Source organism: Pempheris klunzingeri, chromosome 16, assembly GCF_042242105.1.
Source record: "Pempheris klunzingeri isolate RE-2024b chromosome 16, fPemKlu1.hap1, whole genome shotgun sequence".
Classification (NCBI taxonomy): Eukaryota; Metazoa; Chordata; class Actinopteri; order Acropomatiformes; family Pempheridae; genus Pempheris; species Pempheris klunzingeri.
The window spans coordinates 23706566-23725746 of record NC_092027.1 but is presented as its reverse complement, the minus strand read 5'-3'; the positions used below and the strand labels follow the sequence as shown (position 1 = coordinate 23725746).

The following is a 19181-nucleotide window of genomic DNA, read 5'->3' as shown; positions in this document are numbered from 1 at the left end:
GTCACACTGACATATGCACTGCACACACATGCACACACACTTGTACACACTTCACAGGTTTTCTTTTTTCAATAGGCACAGTGAAGACTGCAGAAATTAGATCACCTACACTAACACACACACACATCAACGCACACACACACACTAACGCACACACACACGACCTAGGCTAACCAATGCACTAATCGCCTGCCCCGGGCATAGGAGGAGCTTGGTGCTTAAGTAGGCTGCCAATCAGTCAGTCAGCTCCACATCCAGAAGCTCCTGCGGCCAGACACACGCTTCACTCCGCACTCGAGGTGCCAAACTGCGGCTCAGACACAACTCCGGGTCGGTGGAATTGGAGAAGCTTGACAGTTTCTAAAAAGGGGGACTCTGATGATTTAGACACCCCCTTCACCCTCCTCTTCCTCTTTCTTGGGATTCCTACTTTCTCTGTTTTTCCTTGCCTGTTTTCCTTGCCTCTTCTTGCTATTGCGTGGCGTTGACTTTTGGAGAGATTTACTGTACGCGCTTTCCGGACATGTCTTTCCCTCAGCTGGGGTACCCCCAGTTTCTCAGTGCCTCCCATGAGGTGTACGGGGGCGAGCGGCCGGCCTCTGCCCGGGAAGGAGGCACCGAGGGCGGCGTGAGCTCGTCCGCCACCGCCGCGGCTGTCGGCTCCATGCTGGGGATGTACGGGAGCCCATGGGCGGCTCACAACTACAGTGCCTTTCTGCCGTACGGCGGAGCCACAGACCTCGCCCTCATCTCCCAGATGGTGAGAGTTGATACTTGCTCAGCTCAGGTGTGATGGCAAACTATCGTTGCTTCTGAGCTCTTCTTCTTTACTGCGCAATTATCCAGGAGCGTAAAGTGTATAAGAGCTGTTAATGCTGGTCATTCTTTTTAGGGAATATTAATAAATCAGAGTTTTAATTAAGCCCAAACCACCCATTAACATTTCACGATGTTTCTGTTTAAACTCTTAACGCCTGCATATAGGTTCTGGGTGGCACAATACTGAAATACACACACGAGAAAAAAATGGTGATCTTTAAGGTTCAAATCAAACTTTGCAGTTAAGTTAAGATTTTTTTTGTATAAATTATGGAAATCTCAAGGGAAAAGCACTGGTAATTCAGATCTTATCTACTGTATAGTATAGGTTTCAGGGAAAAAAAGTTTGTTAATTAGAAAAACACAATTAATTATTAATGTAAGAAATATATTTAGAGCCTGTTTATTAATCAGCTGCATCCCTCATTAGTTAAAGCTAAACAAAAACAGAAATGCTTAAATATATTTTTTTTAAAGGTCTTTTTTTAAATTAAGATAATTCTTATAGGCTAATTTATAATTAAGGTTCTGTCTAATTCCTGATCAATTGTATATCTAATGCCAACTTGACGAGATACTAAAAGTTTTTAAAAGTTTTTTTTTTTTTTGCTGCACAATTAATAATTCAAATCCTGAATTTTGAGAGGAAATGATTTTCAAGACAAGCCGCTCAACAAGTTGTCTCTCTCTCTCTCTCTCTTCCTCCCCAACATTGCAGGGCTCCCAGTATGAGCTGAAGGACAGCCCGGGCTCCCACCCAGCCTCCCTACCTGTCCACGCCGCCCAAGGCTTCTACCCGTACGGCCAGTACCCGTACGGGGACCCGTCCAGGGCCAAGACGGCCACCCGGGAGACCACCAGCACCCTGAAGGCCTGGCTGCAGGAGCACCAGAAGAACCCCTACCCCACCAAAGGGGAGAAGATAATGCTCGCTATCATCACCCGGATGACACTCACACAGGTGGGTAGTTTCAGCTGTGTTTCACCCAACAGCACCCTTTGGTGGGCACCAGCCTCCACACACACACACACACACACAGAGGGATAATAAATCACCATCAAGCTGTGTCACCCAGAATCACTCCCTCTGACTGTAATAATTCATTCAACTACTTGTTACATTACTTCATGTGATGGCAGCTAGTTGTATGGGTGTCAATTTCAAAGCTTGTTTAATGATAACGAGGATTAATAGGAAATAATAAAGATGGATTCTGCATGTTTAATTCATATTTCCAGTTCGTAGCTCTGCATTGTCAAACGCACACTGATTTTATTCGGATTTACTCTGATTTATAAACACGTTTCGCTTCCCCAGGTGTCGACGTGGTTCGCGAACGCCCGCAGACGCCTGAAGAAGGAGAACAAGGTAACGTGGGGCCGCAGCGCCGAGGACCGGGACGGCCGCATCTTCAGCAGCGACAACGAGGACGAGCAAGGCAAGAACGGCAGCGACGACGAAGACGAAGAGGAGGAAATTGATTTGGAAACTGTCGATATCGAGAGACCCGAGGAGCAGCGGGCAGGGGAGCAGGGCTCCGGGAAGGGAGAGGAGAAGGAGCAGGGAGAGGCAGGCCTGGCCGCCGGAGAGGAGGCCTCGGAGCCGAAGAGCTCGGACGGCAGCAGGACGCTTTCTGTGGAGGGCCTGAGAGGAGTGGAGGCTGCTATTTCTCTTAATAGATCGCCTGTTGTTAAACTCGCAGTGGATCATTCTCCAAGCAGACAGGATTGCCAGAGACCACCGCAGAGCAAACCCAAAATCTGGTCCCTGGCTGAGACCGCCACGGCCCCCGACAACTCCCACAAACCTTCCCCCGCGGCCCATGCGCACCACCCGGCTTTGGCCTCCGCGGGCCACCCGGCCTTACTCCCGGGTCATGGGATTTATACTTGCCAGATTGGCAAGCTGCACAATTGGGCCAACGCGGCTTTTCTGAACGCCAACTCTCTTTTGAATATGAGGTCGCTCCTCGGAGGGGCGCCGGCCGGACACCTGCCTCTCCACGGCGCAGTGCCGGTTGCGCGTCATGACGCACGACCGGCGGCGGCGGCGGGTCCCGGAACTTCGGGGACGGAGGACGACAGTGATGTCGAGTCGTCAGGGAGCTTCAGTCCAAAAAGAGACGGTATGGACTGCATTTGATTGTACAGCCCTCCGCAATTAACTTATCTACTGAGCAGGCCTGAGTAGAGCCACTTTGACGCACGAGTGAACAAGAACTGATCCAACAAAATAATCACCCACAGGACGATAGAAATAGAATTTTAAAGATAATTCTAACCAATAAATAGTCATTCATTTGGCCTCGTTTTTCTTTTTACAGACGAAGAGAGCGACCACAGGCCGGATTCCCTCAAGTCCCCGTTCCAGTTGATCACTGACAGGTAACCTCATGCATTTGAAATCAATTTGGCATTATGACATTATCAACCTCAATTTCTCTCCACATGTCTTCTGCTAAATGAACCTTAAAGCAGAGGTAAACACTGTTACACCTGACTGGGCTGAAGGCAAACCTCTCAGCACATATATCATTTGATTGAGTCCCCACTTTAACGCCTCGTCAGGCAGCAGTCTAATATATCCTGCGGGCCGCCACCCCCCCAACAGCGCTGAGTTATCGCCACCTCTGTCATTTAAATAATCAGCCGCCATTTATTCACGCCCCCTCAGTGAATGCAGCTAATGTATGTCAAAGAAAAGGCTGATAGCAACATCAGGGATGTAGTGGAGGGTGAAAAGACATGAAACAATTTACCTTGGTGTTTTTTTTTTTTTAATTTGTATTAATAGAGTTTAACATTGCTTTAGCTGAGCTTTAAAAACAAAACCCATAGTGTTAAAACTGCAAAACCTTTTAAAGATGTGTACGAGCAAAGAGTTTATTTGTAAGTAAATACAGAGCTCATGGTACAGCTAATACACGGATGTTTTCTCCACCAGTATTTGAGGACATTTATCCCACTTATGCACTTATTTCACCTCTGACCTGTTCTCTTTTTGTTCTCCTCAGACCTCACCGTGGGACAGCATCACAGCGAGTTCTTACAACGACATCATGAGAAGGAAAAACAGAAAGAGAAAAAGAAAGGAATAATTTTATTTAACGGAGAACAGTTTAATGAAGGCTATTTTTTGACGGGGAAACCTGTCATAGTATTACTGTTTAGCTTCTACATGCAAAAGAGATGGTTGTTTTTGTCACACATTTGCTTGTATTTCTCTCTTATGTCCTACATTTTTTTCTTCTCCTTTTCTGTTGTGAATGGAAACCTTGAAAATTGTAAATACAGGATATGAATTTGTCTTTAAAGAATATATTTTTGGGGAACTAAATAAATGTCATTATAGTCATTTATTATTGGAGGCCTTTTTCCCTGTACCAAATTAGAAATTGTTCAAGTTCTGTTAAAAAACAGTCAAGCAAATCAGGAGGAAAAGGAGCGACTTCACCTTCCTAGTACCCAATTTTTATTTTCAGAATCTGTCTATCCTCATTTTTAGGGTTGATCAAGATTTTTAGAATGCTTTTACTGTATATTATTCTATCCGACAGGTATTAGTTTTAATGTGAAGATCATAATTAATCCCAACATAGAAAATTCACTTTTCATTTTTCCGTCCTCGAGGAAATTAAGTGTGAAGTGAAAGACGATTGGGTGTTTTAAGGTGATATGATAGATTTATATGAATATAAATACAATACATATATCAAATATGATTGATTTCCACTTGTTTAATGATGATCAAAGTGTGCCCACCTTTTAATTGACCCCTTCGTCACTGTGTCTAGTTTGTTTCACACTCTCCCTGCCAACTAAACCATGCCGTGTCAGCCCTTTTTAAGCAAGAAAAAGTCTCACCCTTATTGAAATCTGCACTCTCGCCAAATCTCGGAGACTTTATACCAGCGCCTTGGAAGCCACTGCAAACGCTGCGGAAATTGAAATTGAAGATTTCCAGGACCTTATGAACCTGCGCCTGTGCTTTCAGCCCAGGCCTCCTTGCTTTAATGTTGGATTATACCCCCTCAGTGCCACCACTGCCGCCTCTGAAATATGGATCAGACGGCAGGAAAGGCCAGCAGCCAGTATGGGGGCAGCAGCTCAGGGGGAGGTGGATGGGAGGGCAGGGGAGGGGGGTGAGTTGTGTGTCACTCCGAGCCATCCTTGACGTTCACAGGACCAAAGACGGGGTAGAGAGAAAGAGAGAGGGAGGGAGAGAGAGGATGGTGGGGGGTCTTAGTGCTGTTAATAGTGAGTGTTTCTCAAAGCTGTGGTCTTATATTCATGCTTGGATTAGCAGCAGGTCATGCATGTCATATGATTTGGGTCTTCTGGCCTCTCAAGGGGCCTGGACAGCCTCAGGTTCATGTGCACGCACTTTGGATTTGATTGCACATTTAAAAGTTGAACATTAAGCAACTGTTTTAGGTGACGCTCACAGTAAACTTACTGTCGAGTGGTTATGGACTCTTAACAGCGACTTTCTGTCATTTAATAGTTTAAAATTAACAGCTGACAACTGAAATAAAGGGCACTTTTATATTTACCTTACCTTATTATTTACCCACACAATGTGGTGCTGCACAATGGAAAGTGTGCTGTGTTAAATGGAGGTATGCAGGTGTGACACACACAGACAGTTAATCAGAGCCACTGGGTTTATGGACCTGGAGATTAACTCAATGCTGCCACCTCACTCTCAGAAAAAGTAAAGCACAATCGTACTTCATGGAGTACAATTATCACAGTGTCTCGTTCCCCGCTCAGGTACACGACACTAAACCTGCATCCACAGTTAAGATCCTGCCAGTTGTCTGTGTAAAAACATGCAAGAAGTTTATTGGTCAATGCCATTTCAGCTGACAAACACCAGCACCAACCCAATGATGGTATTCATCTAGACAAGTTTGCATGTTGTTGCTGCCTTTTGAAAACCCACAATCTCCAAAATTTGGGGATTTTTCTGATGAACCGGAGGGTTTAAGTGTAGCTTTATGGGATGAAAAAATTCTCCTGCATCTTGAAATAGATTAAATTAAGCTTGATTTGAAAAATGCATCATCAAAAAACAGATAGGTGATAGATAGGAGATAGGAGATGATGACTTTATGCTGCTAATGACGTTATGACTGATTGATTCTATGCACACTTCTATTCAAATGACCAAAATATACTGCAGTGCCAAGTGCTTCTCGGTCCAGTCGTGCTGGCTTTATTGTCTTTCTAGTTAGTTAGTAAAAAATACTTTCACTTATTATGCCAGAAACTCATTAGTATCGTCATGGAGGATCCAAACCTATACATTTGCTATCACCAAGGCCTAAAAAGCCCACACCACACGTATATGTGTGAACTAAATATGCCCCACTTCTGACTCTAAACCTGCAGAAAGGCTACAAATAGACTCAACATTTGGAAATAACACTTATTGAATCATCAAACTATTACCGTGGACCTGTAAAGCTGCCTGTTTCTATGTGGTCCATGACTTTAACTCACTGAAGGCCTCACAGGTTGAAGTATCGAGGCAATGATATGTTTCTGTAATGTATCATGTACAGGAAGTCAGACCTAGGCACAGATTTATTGACCTATAAACAACCTTAATGGAATCTTCTGACAGTTTTTGGAAATACATTATAAATATTGCTTCCTTCTAGAGTTGGAGGGTATGCATCCCCCCCCCCGAACAAATCACAAAATGTCTCTTTTACACTTTTTGGTTTGTTTAGTTTTGGTATGAACTAAACAAACCAAATCTAAATTGTTCTGTGAGTGAGATTTAGAGGTGCTGGGAGGTGGATTTTAAACTTTAGAGAGCCAAGCTGGCTGTTTCCAGTCTTCATGTTAAGTCAGCCTTACCAGCTTTCCTGCTGTAGCTTCGTGCTCACCGTACAAACACGAGAGTGTCAATCTTCTCATCTAAATCTCTGCAAGAAAACAAACAAGTGCATTTCATAAAACGCTGAACTGTTATGTGGAAAAATAATAGAGTTGCGACTTTGTTTTGCAGATTTCCTTTCCTCACTCAAAGAGTCTCTACTTCTGAATCCATCCATCCATCCACCTGTCCATACATGCTTTCACAGACAGAGAAAGAGTCAGAAAACAAGAGATGGAAAGAACAAACTCGAGTCTAAAGAGAGCAAATAACAGAGAGAGGGAGGGAGGGAGGGAGGGAGGGAGGGAGATGATGCAGTGAGAGCTGCCATTGATGTGAGAACAGCATGGAAGGAAGCCAGACACTTGAGGCCATTTTCACTTCCTCTGCCAACTCTGACAGACTGCCATCAGCACCGCTAAGGAGAATATCTCTTTCTCATACACACACTTCACTTTTCTACACTTCATCCCAGCCAGATCACGCTACTGTTCTTCCCAAACAATATGTTATTCTTTCGAAGTTGGATATCGGCGAGCTTAGCATGATGGGGCTGAAAAGGACATCAAATGGCTGTTTAATCAGTAACACAGCGTGCTTAAAACATGCTGTGTTATGAAAGGAGTGGAAAAAGTGAGCAGATCCAAAATATGATTAGTGCTTTCTGGCGGGTGCTGCCGGAAACTTCTTCAGTTCCAAGTTGATGCTTCATGTTGGTTGTTTGTCACCCAAGCTGCCCCCAAACTTTTTCGAAAAATCAGAAGTGGTACACTGTAAAAAGCCGTAAGTGAGGGAAACAACCAGCGCTAGTACTTCTGAATAACTCTGTCTGTGCAGTTTTTAGAGTCGCACCAGCTCCTCAAACTCTCAGTGTGAATAGCATCTTCATTGGTGCTTTGGTATTCTCATATAGGCTCTTTGGTGAGTTCTAATCCCTATTAAAGAGGTAGATTATGGAGGGGATTTGTCTTTGATTTGCCTGTCCCACTGCTCTTTTCTGTCAGCGTCTCACTCTCTCTCTCTATATACCCTTCCCTCGTTCTTTTTCTCTCTGCTTCCCTGTCTGTCTTGATGGGATGGTCAGAGTTTGAACAATGATTGCCTCCATGTGTCATCCCCCTCACACTCCCACCCTTAGCCATCCTACTGTGATTATGGCCACATATATGAGGGCCCCTGGTTGCCTGAATGGATTTGTTAAAGGCCCCCAGTGGATGAGAGAGGCCCAGGCCCCGTAGCCTGGCCCTCGTGTGCGGATCTATCCCCTTTCGAGACACTCCGCATGGGGGTGAGTTCCCTGCCTGTCGTCACCCCTCCTACGGTGGCTACCCCACCCACTCTTCTCCGCTCCTCCGCCACACAGAGATAATCAGGCTTATGTAAAGACGACGTGCTCTTTTGACAGTCATCAGCTCATCAGTGATCCAATCAAGCCCAAATCCGCCATTGTTCGCCGCTGAAAGTGTCTCAAATCCGCTTGTGCAGGAGAGAGGGGCTGCGCTCTTTATCCTGCCAATCACTCCTGACATTCCTGCCCCTGTTGCCATGGCCTGGGGTCAGAGGTTGAGAAAACAGAGAGCATGAGCTGACTCGGGGAGAATGGCGGGGCGCTAAAGGAGGGACTCTCCTTGCAACGGCCCCATTGGTCAGCCAACGCAGGGGGTAAATGTAGACAAGTTAGCACTCTATAGCCCCGCTGAGAGGGCCAGCCGGACAGAAAGGGACATGGGCAGGGGAGGAGAAAGATGGGGAGGGTGGGGGGGGTGAGGCAGAGAAAGGGCCAAGGGAAGAGAAAGAGGGCAAGAGAGGTGCGTGTGGAGAAAGGAGGAAAAAGAGGGTTAGGGAGGGACAGTGTTTGATCACCAAATAGGCTTTACAGAGCTTGACCTCGAGGGGCTCGGAGAAGAAAAGGCCTGACACACAGTTAAAGGCTGCGGAGAAGAAATAATGAACATACCAGTTAATATTTCTTGAATTTTTAATGGCTTTTCTGCACTTTAAATGTAGACATTAAGCTTTTTTTTCCTGCAGTAAAACAACCCACCATAATTACTTTTTATACTGCTGGAGCTAAAAAAACAAGCCGTCAACAATAAATTAATGTTTGATGTGTGTGTGTGTGTGTGTGTGTGTGTGTGTGTGTGTGTGTGTGTGCTAGCTGCTGGGTTGTAATTTGAAATGGAAATGTACCTCCCAACGCAATGAAGCTAATACATGTCATTGCGGGATAAGCGGGGCAGTGGGTTAAATCTGTTGTAATGTTGTCAAAAGAATAATTTTCTGTACCCACTGTATACGTAAGTGAGCAAATGTTTAGCCTAGACGAGATATCATAGGGAATTTACGCCATTCACTGTTCCTCCATGGGGATTAGTGGAATTAAGCGTTTACACAAAAGCAAAGTATCAAAACTCATGGGTAATTCAACAAGCTCGACAATTCGGAGTTTACCGAGTGCTGCTTCTTAGCCCGCGTTTATTGTGGCGCTGCAGCTGCGAGTACCGAGCAGACAAATAGCAAACATAGTCACTGCCTTTTAAAGGAGACAAATTTAATATACAGGGAAAATACACACAACAAATACTATGAAAGGGTGGGAGTGATAAGTCTTTTCTCTTGTTGTGTGCCCATTCATGGCAATAATCTGAGGGAAGAAGCAGATTAGGAGCGAGGGAGGGTTCGTGGTTGAGTGTTCGCATCGCTGGCTCCTTTCAGCCATTTTGAAACAATGTTTATCCACTGGTTTGTTATAGTGTAGCAACTTAGCTTAGTGTACTGCTGTGAGAGTCCTGAGGGGGTTGAGGACTCGCTGCGTCTTTGTTCAGCATCCATTGAGACGCACTGGTGTATTGGAGCGGGGCGGAGAAGCTGCACAAAATGAATTCATATGTGATCTGGGCGATTTCTGCAATTTGTGCCGCAGTTTGTGAAATGTCTGGGAAATGCAGCTGGGAATACGATCATTAAAGTCACACTGTAGGTTTATACAGCCGTTATCTTCATGTGTTTTTAGTGACCAAAAGTCACCTTTGTGACAGGTGACAGATTTCCTGTCCTAATATATTTCAATTTCAAACAATATGCCAATGAACTGTAGCCTTCTTAAAACAACAGTAACCTGTTCTTTCACAGATAACATTCATTACATGACTTCTAATGTCTGAGAAGAAATAGGTTAACATTCTGCAATAATATTTGCTGTAACAGTGGTTTATTCTAGAGGTCTCGGACCCCAGTGAAGAGTCCCCGTATGTTAAATGTGTTAGTAGGATGAGGGTTAAAGAGGGAAGAAGAAAGATGCTGAACAGAAGATGAAAAACAGTCACCAACTTGTCAGTGTGTTCAAACAGGTTAGAATAATCCCACGGTGTGGCTCCAGGGGTCATGTCGCTGGGGTCAGCTGCTTCACCACTACGGTCCCTACGGAAATATATTTCTTTTTTTTTTGTTCAATGGATTGCCAAGAAATTTTCTTCAGAAATTCACAGTCATCAGAGGGTGAATCCCACTGACCTCTCCTGATTTTACCTCTTTTCACTTATCCAGACATCTGATCTCCATGATGGATTGACACACACGTTTGTACAAACATTCATGATGAATCCTCTCTTGTGCCACCATGAGTTTGACATTTGTGGTGCTGAGTGACACATCTCAACAACTACTGGATGGATTGTAGTGCAGGACCCCCCCCCCCGGCTGTAGAGTCTTATTTGTACTTTAACATAAGTAAAAACAAATGAACAAACAAACTGACTGGAGTGATTTTCTTTCTTCTTTTTTTTTCAAATTAGAGTGACAATGTTATAAGAAAACAGTAACCCTGAAAAGATTGATGCTCTACTAAAATTATGACAAACATTTTGAAATTATTGGTGGAAACTCTTAAACTTGTTTTGAGAAAGTGACAACTTTTGTACTAAGAGGTAACATTACAAGATAAGGTGAGGATTTTGTCAGTGGGCAGTAAGCCAGGGTGCAACCTCCCCCCCCACTGTCTTTCACACGGTTGATAATGATGGATGACTCATGGGTCACATATCTTCACAGTGTAATTACACATGAGATGCGTGCACGTGCATGCATACACACACACACACACACACACACACACACACACACACACACACACACACACACACACACACACACACACACACACACACACACACACACACACACACACACACACACACACACACGGTTGCACAGTAATGTGAGTCCTCATTCATCTGCCCAAGTCGTTTAGGGTAATAGAGCTTAATGGAGTATATTAACCCTGTCCAGCTTGCGTCCCTACTCAGATGTGTGTGTGTGTGTGTGTGTTCATGCACGTGCACAGGGAAAGGGGAAACCTGCCAACTGTTTATCTGCATGGGACACACACAGACACACACACACTGGGGGAGCAGAGATCTGGTTTCCCACTGTCACAGATGCTTACCCGCCTCTCCATTAGTGATGTGATTGGAGTGGACACAGAAAACCAGCAGCCTCGTTCCCACAGGGGCAATCTGAGGAAATTATAGGCCCGCTCCCCTCCGGGGAACGTCAGCGCTGCAGAAAGAAGCACTTAATCGACGGCTATCACATGCAACTCTCTCCAACCGCATAGCATGAGTTTTTGAGCATTCGGCCTGGATTAATGCTTTGTGAAATAGCGTGTGATGATATGTGATCAGTCATGGCACACTGTAAGAGGCTCTCTGGGTGTGGGATCAGGAGATCAGACGCTCATTGGCGTTTACTGGGAAAGATGATCACTGGGGAATGAAGATTGATACAATAGTCAAGCTCTTCAGTGTGTTTTAATAACATTTTCTGCACAATGCAAGAAGAAAATCATTTTGTAATCTATAAAGAATATTCCAGTATTTAATCGAGGTTGTCTGTTCTGATCCAAAAGACAAAATAATCAAAAGATGATTAAGATGCAGCAAAACATGGAAATAAAGGGTGTGAACCCATTAGGGGAGGTTCGGCTGGCCAAAAGCCCGCGGAGGTTCAGTCAGAGATGCAACGTGAAATCTGCAACCACACACAAGTGTACGTGTGCAGACAAGCAGGGCCGTTGTACCGTCTTTGGTCGGTCACACAGCTGTGGGTGACCTTTTCACCCTGCTCAATAACAACTGCAAGTTGAGCCCACTGCAGCCCCAGGCTAACACCACTACCCCCCCCCCCCCCCCCACACACACACACACACACACCTCACCATAAGGTTGTAGTTCCCTAAATCACCAGAGGATGGCACCTGAGGTCTAAGCAGCAGCTATGCAGTGGTCATGTGAGACATTGGGGGGAAATGTTTCTCTTAACTTCCCTCTTCATGGTATTCCCCAGTCTCAACCTCTAAAGGGACAGTGGTGTAATGTTCTGACATTAAATAAGGTCTCCAGTTTTCTAGGATGTTAGTATTTTCCATAAATGTTCATTCTGTAACTTCCTTTTGGCCCACTGATGTTCTTCCATGAGGAAATCCAAATATTTCCTGGTTAACTTTGGTTCAGAACAATAGAAGCTTGACTTAACCGCTGTGTTCTGCAGAGCTCAGGAAACACACATCACATAGATACAGATAAACACACAGATATTTTATCACCTTCATACCTCATGACTTCTCCTACTTTGGGAAAACTGTTTGTAACCATGATTTTTGAAGCGATGGCACATTCCAGACAGTTTTGGAAGAAGTGTTTACTTCTACTCCAAGAAGTTAAGTAAATGTTGCAGTACCAATATATATATATATAACTAGACTGAAAAGCTCACGGCTCTTAATTTCTTGTAGATATTTGTGAGGAAGTAAATGTCCACAGGGAAGAGGAACAGCAGAAAGCTCCCACACAGTGCCCTTTTACTAACAATAAACTTAAATAATCCTCATAATAATATATAATATAAGTATCAACAGTGTTAAAATATTATATTAAAAAGTCATACATTCAAAGTTGTACTTTGAGTAAAGGTACAAAAGTATTAGTATCAAAAAGTATCATAATTGGAAGTAATGAGTAATTGGATTATAATTATTGATGTTGCAGCTGGTAAAAGGGGGGGCGCTCATATTAATTACTTCATACTGCTGAGCAGCTTATGGATCTCCCCCAAGGGATCAATAAAGTTTCATCTTATCTCAACCTGTATTAATACGTCATCATATACTTTATTTGTGTTATTACCCTGAATCTGTGAAGTAGCTAGTAACTAAAGTTATCAAATAAATGCAGCAGAGCTGCAGCATTTCTCTCTGAAATGTAGTGGAATGCAAACTAGAAGGAAATGGAAATACTCAAGTACAGTAATACCTCATAATTGTACTTAAGTGCAGTACTTCAGTAAATGTGCTTAGTTACTTTCCACCCTGGTTTCAGAGGTCCACTACACAAAAATGACACATTACTTTTGTTTAAATCTCAGAGATGTAATACAACAGAAACCACTACATCTGCGACTGGTTTGCCTCCCAAATCCAAAATATTCAAAGTCTGTTTCTGCTGCTTTATCACATTATGTTCAAAATAAATAACTTCAAAACTCCAAATGGATGAAAACGTTGCTCTGTAACTGCTGCACGAGTAAATATGCAACTGTTTGACAAGTTGGCGATATTAATCAAAAGGTGATCATATGTCAATGCTGCTACTGTCTCAAAGTGGCCAAAGAAATGTGTTATTTACATCTTTAAAGGGAAAAAAAAGATTTTTATTTCACTTTTAGTCACCCACACTGCACAGCAGTCTGATCCAATAGGACCCACACAGTGAATATCAACAAAACACAAAGGAAATAAATGAGTTATAGGCACAGAGAGCAAAATATAAATGAACAGACGCCAAGAAAGTCTAAGAGAGATGACGGATAAACAGATAACAGATGGAGGATCAGTGAGACGGTTAAGATAGAGCCTTTAACAAACACTTTAACCTATCGGTCCCTGTGGACTGAGGCTTGAAGAGCTGAATAATGTATGTCGGCTCCGGGAGTAATGAAGTGGAAGTGATAGGGAGGAATACGGCTGGCCTCTCAGGGCTCAACGCAAACTGTACACACTCTTAAGAGCTGCCTGTAGCCTCAACCTGTCTCCCTCTCAGCCTCTGTCTGTCTCTGTCCACTGCTTTCACACACACACACACACACACACACACACACACACACACACACACACACACACACACACACAGCACAGCGGCTAAGAGCGTTAGCTTGTCTCTTTTCCCGTATCCTACATCATTGATGAGGAGGACCAGGGCATTTATAGTATCCCACTCAGAGTTCAGCAGCCCCAGATCCTCCATGAGGCTCTTATTAGACAGGAGCAGAGCAGCAGCAGATAGCATGGCTGCTGCTCAGTGGTCAGACAGGCACTTGGTGTTGGCAGCCTTGTTTGTGGATCAGATCGAGCCCGGGTCGCACTTGTACTCGCTTGGTGCTATTGTGCTTAACAAGAGGCAGCGGCTGTGGGCCGTGTCTTGTGGTGGAAAGAAAGCGTTGTTTTCTTTCCTCATGATCCATTTATTGCTTGTCCTCCTCCTCTGTCGTCTACTTTACTCCCTGAATATCCCTCCCGTTTTCTCACAGAGCGGAGGCTGGAAAAAAAGGTGGAAAAGTTACCTCGTGTTACCCCTGTGTTCATTTGTCTGCCGGTAAAACACTGTGAGCACAGAGAGTCTGTCTCCTCCCCCCAAAGCACACTAATAATATCTGGACAGCTTTCTTATCTTTTGGTGGCAGTTTTGTGAGGAGGATGTTAAAGACATAGTTTGACATTTTGGGAAATGCTTTCCTTGTGAAGAGTTGGGAAGATGGATACCACTCTCAAACCCACGCAGTATAAATAAGGTTTAAATTAGCTTAGCTTAGCACAAAGACTGGAAACAGGGGGAACAGCTAGCGTGGAAATCTGACTATAAGCAACTTTCCACTAATTAACCAAACACCTTGTGTGCTTAATCCATACAAACATTAGAATGTAAAAATAACAATTTGTGGTTTTACAGGGGTTCGGTGTTGCTATTAGCAGGCAACCAGCAAAGACTCCAGAATGTCAAAAGATGCTCATTATACCCCATTCGCATTATTTCCTTCAAATCATAATTACAAGCAGTAGAGTGGTAGGAACTGTTCACGTCAGCCTCCGACGACATTGAATAAATCCTGAAAAGTTTCGCTGGTTTTCTAATCCTAGAGACATCACGTGAGTGCAGTGAAATCGCAGGTAAAACAACCAATATTCATTTTCACATTTTCCATCTTTTGCAGGGATTAAACATTTGTTTTAGTATAAAGTGGTAGGATGACTGCGCTACCTGTAGACGGGGCCGGGCCGGCTGTTCCCCCCCGTTTCCAGCCTTTGTGCCGGCTGAAGCTTCACATTTGAAGCAACACATATGAGAGTGAAGAAGAAAGTGAACTCTGCTTGTTAGAAGCACTCTCACTTCAATTGGGGCCCTTCAGCACCACCCACTGAGATATTTCTTCAAGGTGAACTAACTAAAACCAAGATGAAGGCTCAAAAAGCATCTACATGTTAAACAGCGATTAAAATTGCATAGAATTCAGAGTTTAAGATAGAAAATATTCAAATGCGGCGCAGTGTGATTGAAAGAACTTGTGATTGGAGTTGTTTGGCCCTCTTTTTCAAACACTCTCTGCACTGCCTAGCCCTCCTCCTCCTGTCACATTAACATGCTTCTATCATTAACCTCCATGCCCAACCTTCTGCATAATAGCTCGGGCTGAATGCAGGAAGGAGAGAATAAGAAAGTGTTTCCTTTCTTTTTTTTCTTTTCTTGAGGAGCATCTTGAATGAATGATTGATGTTAGGGGAGCAGGATCAGAAAGATATAATCACGGTCTAACGAACGCAAGGCCGTAAGAAATATATACTGGAGGAATGCCATAAATTTATAAACACACCATATATTAATATATAAGTAGTCAATTGAATATTCAAAAAGAGGGAAATAACATAATCTATCCCCTGCCATGTGCAGTGCATGCCTTATATTCATTCTAACAAAAGCCTCACAGTCTCATTTCTAACCTCACAAGTCATTTTCCCTGCAAACTCCGTGAAACCAAGATTAAACACAGTCATGTTCATTGTCAGTGGCTAAACAAATTGCCAGTGCCTGTGAGTGACATGTGTTTTGTGTGAAGATGTGCAACGTCAGCGAGGGGAGATGACTTCATTTCCGAGCTTTGAGCACAGATGAGGGGGAGACAGTGAGTCCATGTTCAGTATATGAGCACCTTTCACGGGACAAATGGAATGTCAATCAAGCGCCGGTACACAGATGCTTTCTCCCCGGTGGGGCCCGAGATGCTTTCTGGTGATGCAGCTCTGTTGTTCCAGTCCTACTCTGGGTGCACTGGGAATATTTTGTCCTTTTACCCCTCCACATCCCCTCGCCCCATTTCAGATCCCCTGACTATTAACGATTTCTTCTGCTCCCCAAGTCTGCCTCCTCAGGCTTTCCCTGCTTTCCACACCCATTTCTTTATGTTGGATCTCTTGATTGGAAAGTTTCTAACCCGACTCTCCTTTTGTAACTTATTTCTTCTGTCTCTCTATAAACTCTCGTACCATTTTGACCATTTTGATTTGCCCCTCCATTTCCCCCTAAAGAAGGGACTGTGCAAAAATGATTAGGGTGAGGATGGGTGGGGTGATCTTTATATTGTACTTTATAAAAAAGGAAACATTTCCTTTGGGTCCTCCCCTTGACCTAGAAAAAAAAATAACACACCCCCATGAAATATCTCAATGTAATATATTTATGGAAAACCTAACAAAGCTCTGCTAATGCTACAGAATGAGTGAACCATGAGAAGGTGGCAGCTCTGTGGCGACTGATGGACTTTTTTTATTTCATATTCCACTCAATCCCACCCTGTCCTCTACAAATTAGGTTTATATAAAACAAATGTGCACCAACAGTTGCACCAATGTGTTCTATGATTATAATGAGTGTTGTTAAATAACAAAAACTTTGAAAACTTAAACTGATTATTATAGGCCAAGTTGAAAACATGCTGATATGGACGTATTAGTAAAAAGTTCACTGGCAACTTCATTGTAAGCCAAAATATTCAGTTTGGCAATACAATATTCACTTGTAGTGACTTTGGGATTATCAAACGTCCTTATATCTATGTTTACTCACAGCTCTTGGTTACGCTTAGCAAAGACTGCAGCCTGGTTTAATAGTGATTTAAACCATGATGTGCACAATTAACATTCAGCTGTTCATTCCCTGCTCAATGCTCCACTAGAATGTAGCAGCTTCATTCACTCTGAACATAATCCAGGCAACGGCTACCAAAACAATGTCACTGGGAGAACAATTTAGTCCCACGCTAATGTCATTTCTACGAGACTGATTGCAAGCTGCAGACTACTGTATAAGAATGTATATGTGAATTAGATCAAATGATCCTACAGCTATAGATAAGTCTGACTGTTGCTCAAATCAATTATATGACGCTTGAGCCACATTTTCTCCGTACAGCTTCCAAAGCTCATAGTCAAATATTGACGAAAGCCAGCTGATTCAAGTGTTATCAGCCCATTAAATGGCCGTCATCAGTTGTCATCAGGAGCACAGATATGAGGTAGCATGGCCCCACTGTCGCTCCTTATTGGCTCAGTGGGCTCTTATCGTCTATCGGTTAGGCGGAACGACCCATATCTAGGCAGTGACACCTAGTGGCCATCGTACTGAAGACGGGAGCAAATCAAAGGACGTGATAAGGTGACGTTACACAAAGGGTGATAAAGTCTATGTAAGGAGGAGGACGGGGATGACCGGCTGGGTCAAACTCAAGACTATCAACCAGGAGATTAGGGTTCATGTCTGGTGTCAACTCACGCCAACAACGGCTTATTTTAACTCAATTAACTAACAGAATTTTACTTCCTGCGAGATCGTAGTTATTTTGACAAAAAACACAATCTTTTGTCTAAACTCAACCAAGTAATTTTGGTGCCTAAATCTAACAGAACCATTTAACAACGTTAACCTTGTGTTTATTGTTCTTATCGTAGCGATGTTAGTTTGGTAATGTTACCTACTGGTAGGTGTCGCTGGCATCATCTGAAGTATTCTAATCGCAGTGATAAAAACTGACAATGGGCCATTTAATGGGCTGACAAGCATGATTGTGATGTAGCTATTTGATCAATTCTTTTTTTTTTACAATAAAAAGTATAATGAATCTGGGATTTGGGAAAAAATTAAAAGACCCTCCACTGCTCTCCCAAAATAATCAGGCTAATCATAAAACCCCTCTGACCCCACTAATAATTTTCAGACAGTCCCTGACTTCATACAGTCCCCTCTGTCATCATTCCACCCCTAAAATTGTCTGCCACTTTTGCACAAACTATTTAATTATTTTTAACACCACAAACTCCTCTAACACCCCCCCCCCCCCCCCCCCTTTCCTCTTACACTTGTGCTGGTCTTCATCCTCCCCTACCTATAAAAAATTAATAAAGATCTAAAGGTGGATTGTGGAGAAACGAGAGAAATGTTTCCACATTCACCAGGACTGGCTTAAGACTTTGTTATTAAAAACATGACAAGCCATTCAGTTGGTAAAGGTGCTTACTCAAGGGAATGCAGAGAGTGTTTATTCTTTGATTAATTTGCTTGGAGGAGACCTGAAATTTCCCCACTCATGAATATGTGGATGACAGGGAGATTTCTCCGTGGTGACAAGTTATCTAAACTACAGGGCAAAACGATTATGCTAATATCAGGGTGTAGTCATCAATCATCTCGTGTCAATGTGGTGTCAAGGCATCACGTTCCTGATTCCCCCCTCTGGCCATGGCACTGTTTGTGTGCGTGTGTGTGTGTGTGTGTTTATTTGGATGGGAGAATTGATCACATTCTCATTACGCCTGGGGACTGTTGGGGGGTGGGGGGTGGTGGTGGCGTGCACTTGCGCTTGCGTGGAGCTGTTCTCCAGGCTGATAGAAAAACTGGGAGGGAATTAATTAGGTGAGTTTCTTCATCTTGATTTGAACACCGGGCTACACACGCAGGGTCCGGGCTGACGTCAGAGAGGCGCGCCTTAAAACCAAAGAGCGCATCACAGGGAGATGCATGGTTTGATCACACACACGCATGCACGCACGCACTAACACACACTAACGCTCACAGTGGATTGTAAGATAGCAGGGACACTGTAGAAGCTGCAGCAGCAGGGTGAGTGAGGCGGAGCTGCAGGGGAAGCCAAGAAGTTACTTTTTGCTGCGTAAAATGCAAGCGGTGCGTAAATGTCTGCGTGCCCCCCTTTTTGGATGAGGTGGTAGGTGATAGCAACATTTTCAAAACTTAAAAGTTGACTGGCGAACTAGCTCTGAACTAGTGTCAGAGGGAAAAGTCTAGCCTTGGCACGGATGCTGTTGGATATCGCCCCGAGTCTGCGCTCCTGCTCCTGTCTGCTTGATCTTGTTTGAGCC

General features: G+C 43.7%; 1 protein-coding gene across 1 annotated transcript; it reads left to right on the top strand.

Moving 5' to 3' along the window:
- The first annotated feature begins 523 nt into the window (after window positions 1-523).
- On the top strand, window positions 524-3882 carry irx1b (iroquois homeobox 1b). The gene is made up of 5 exons (XM_070846912.1): window positions 524-760; window positions 1538-1780; window positions 2138-2945; window positions 3144-3204; window positions 3834-3882. The coding sequence occupies exons 1-5, from the start codon at window positions 524-526 to the stop codon at window positions 3880-3882; spliced, it is 1398 nt and encodes a 465-aa protein (XP_070703013.1).
- Window positions 3883-19181: the final 15299 nt, after the last annotated feature.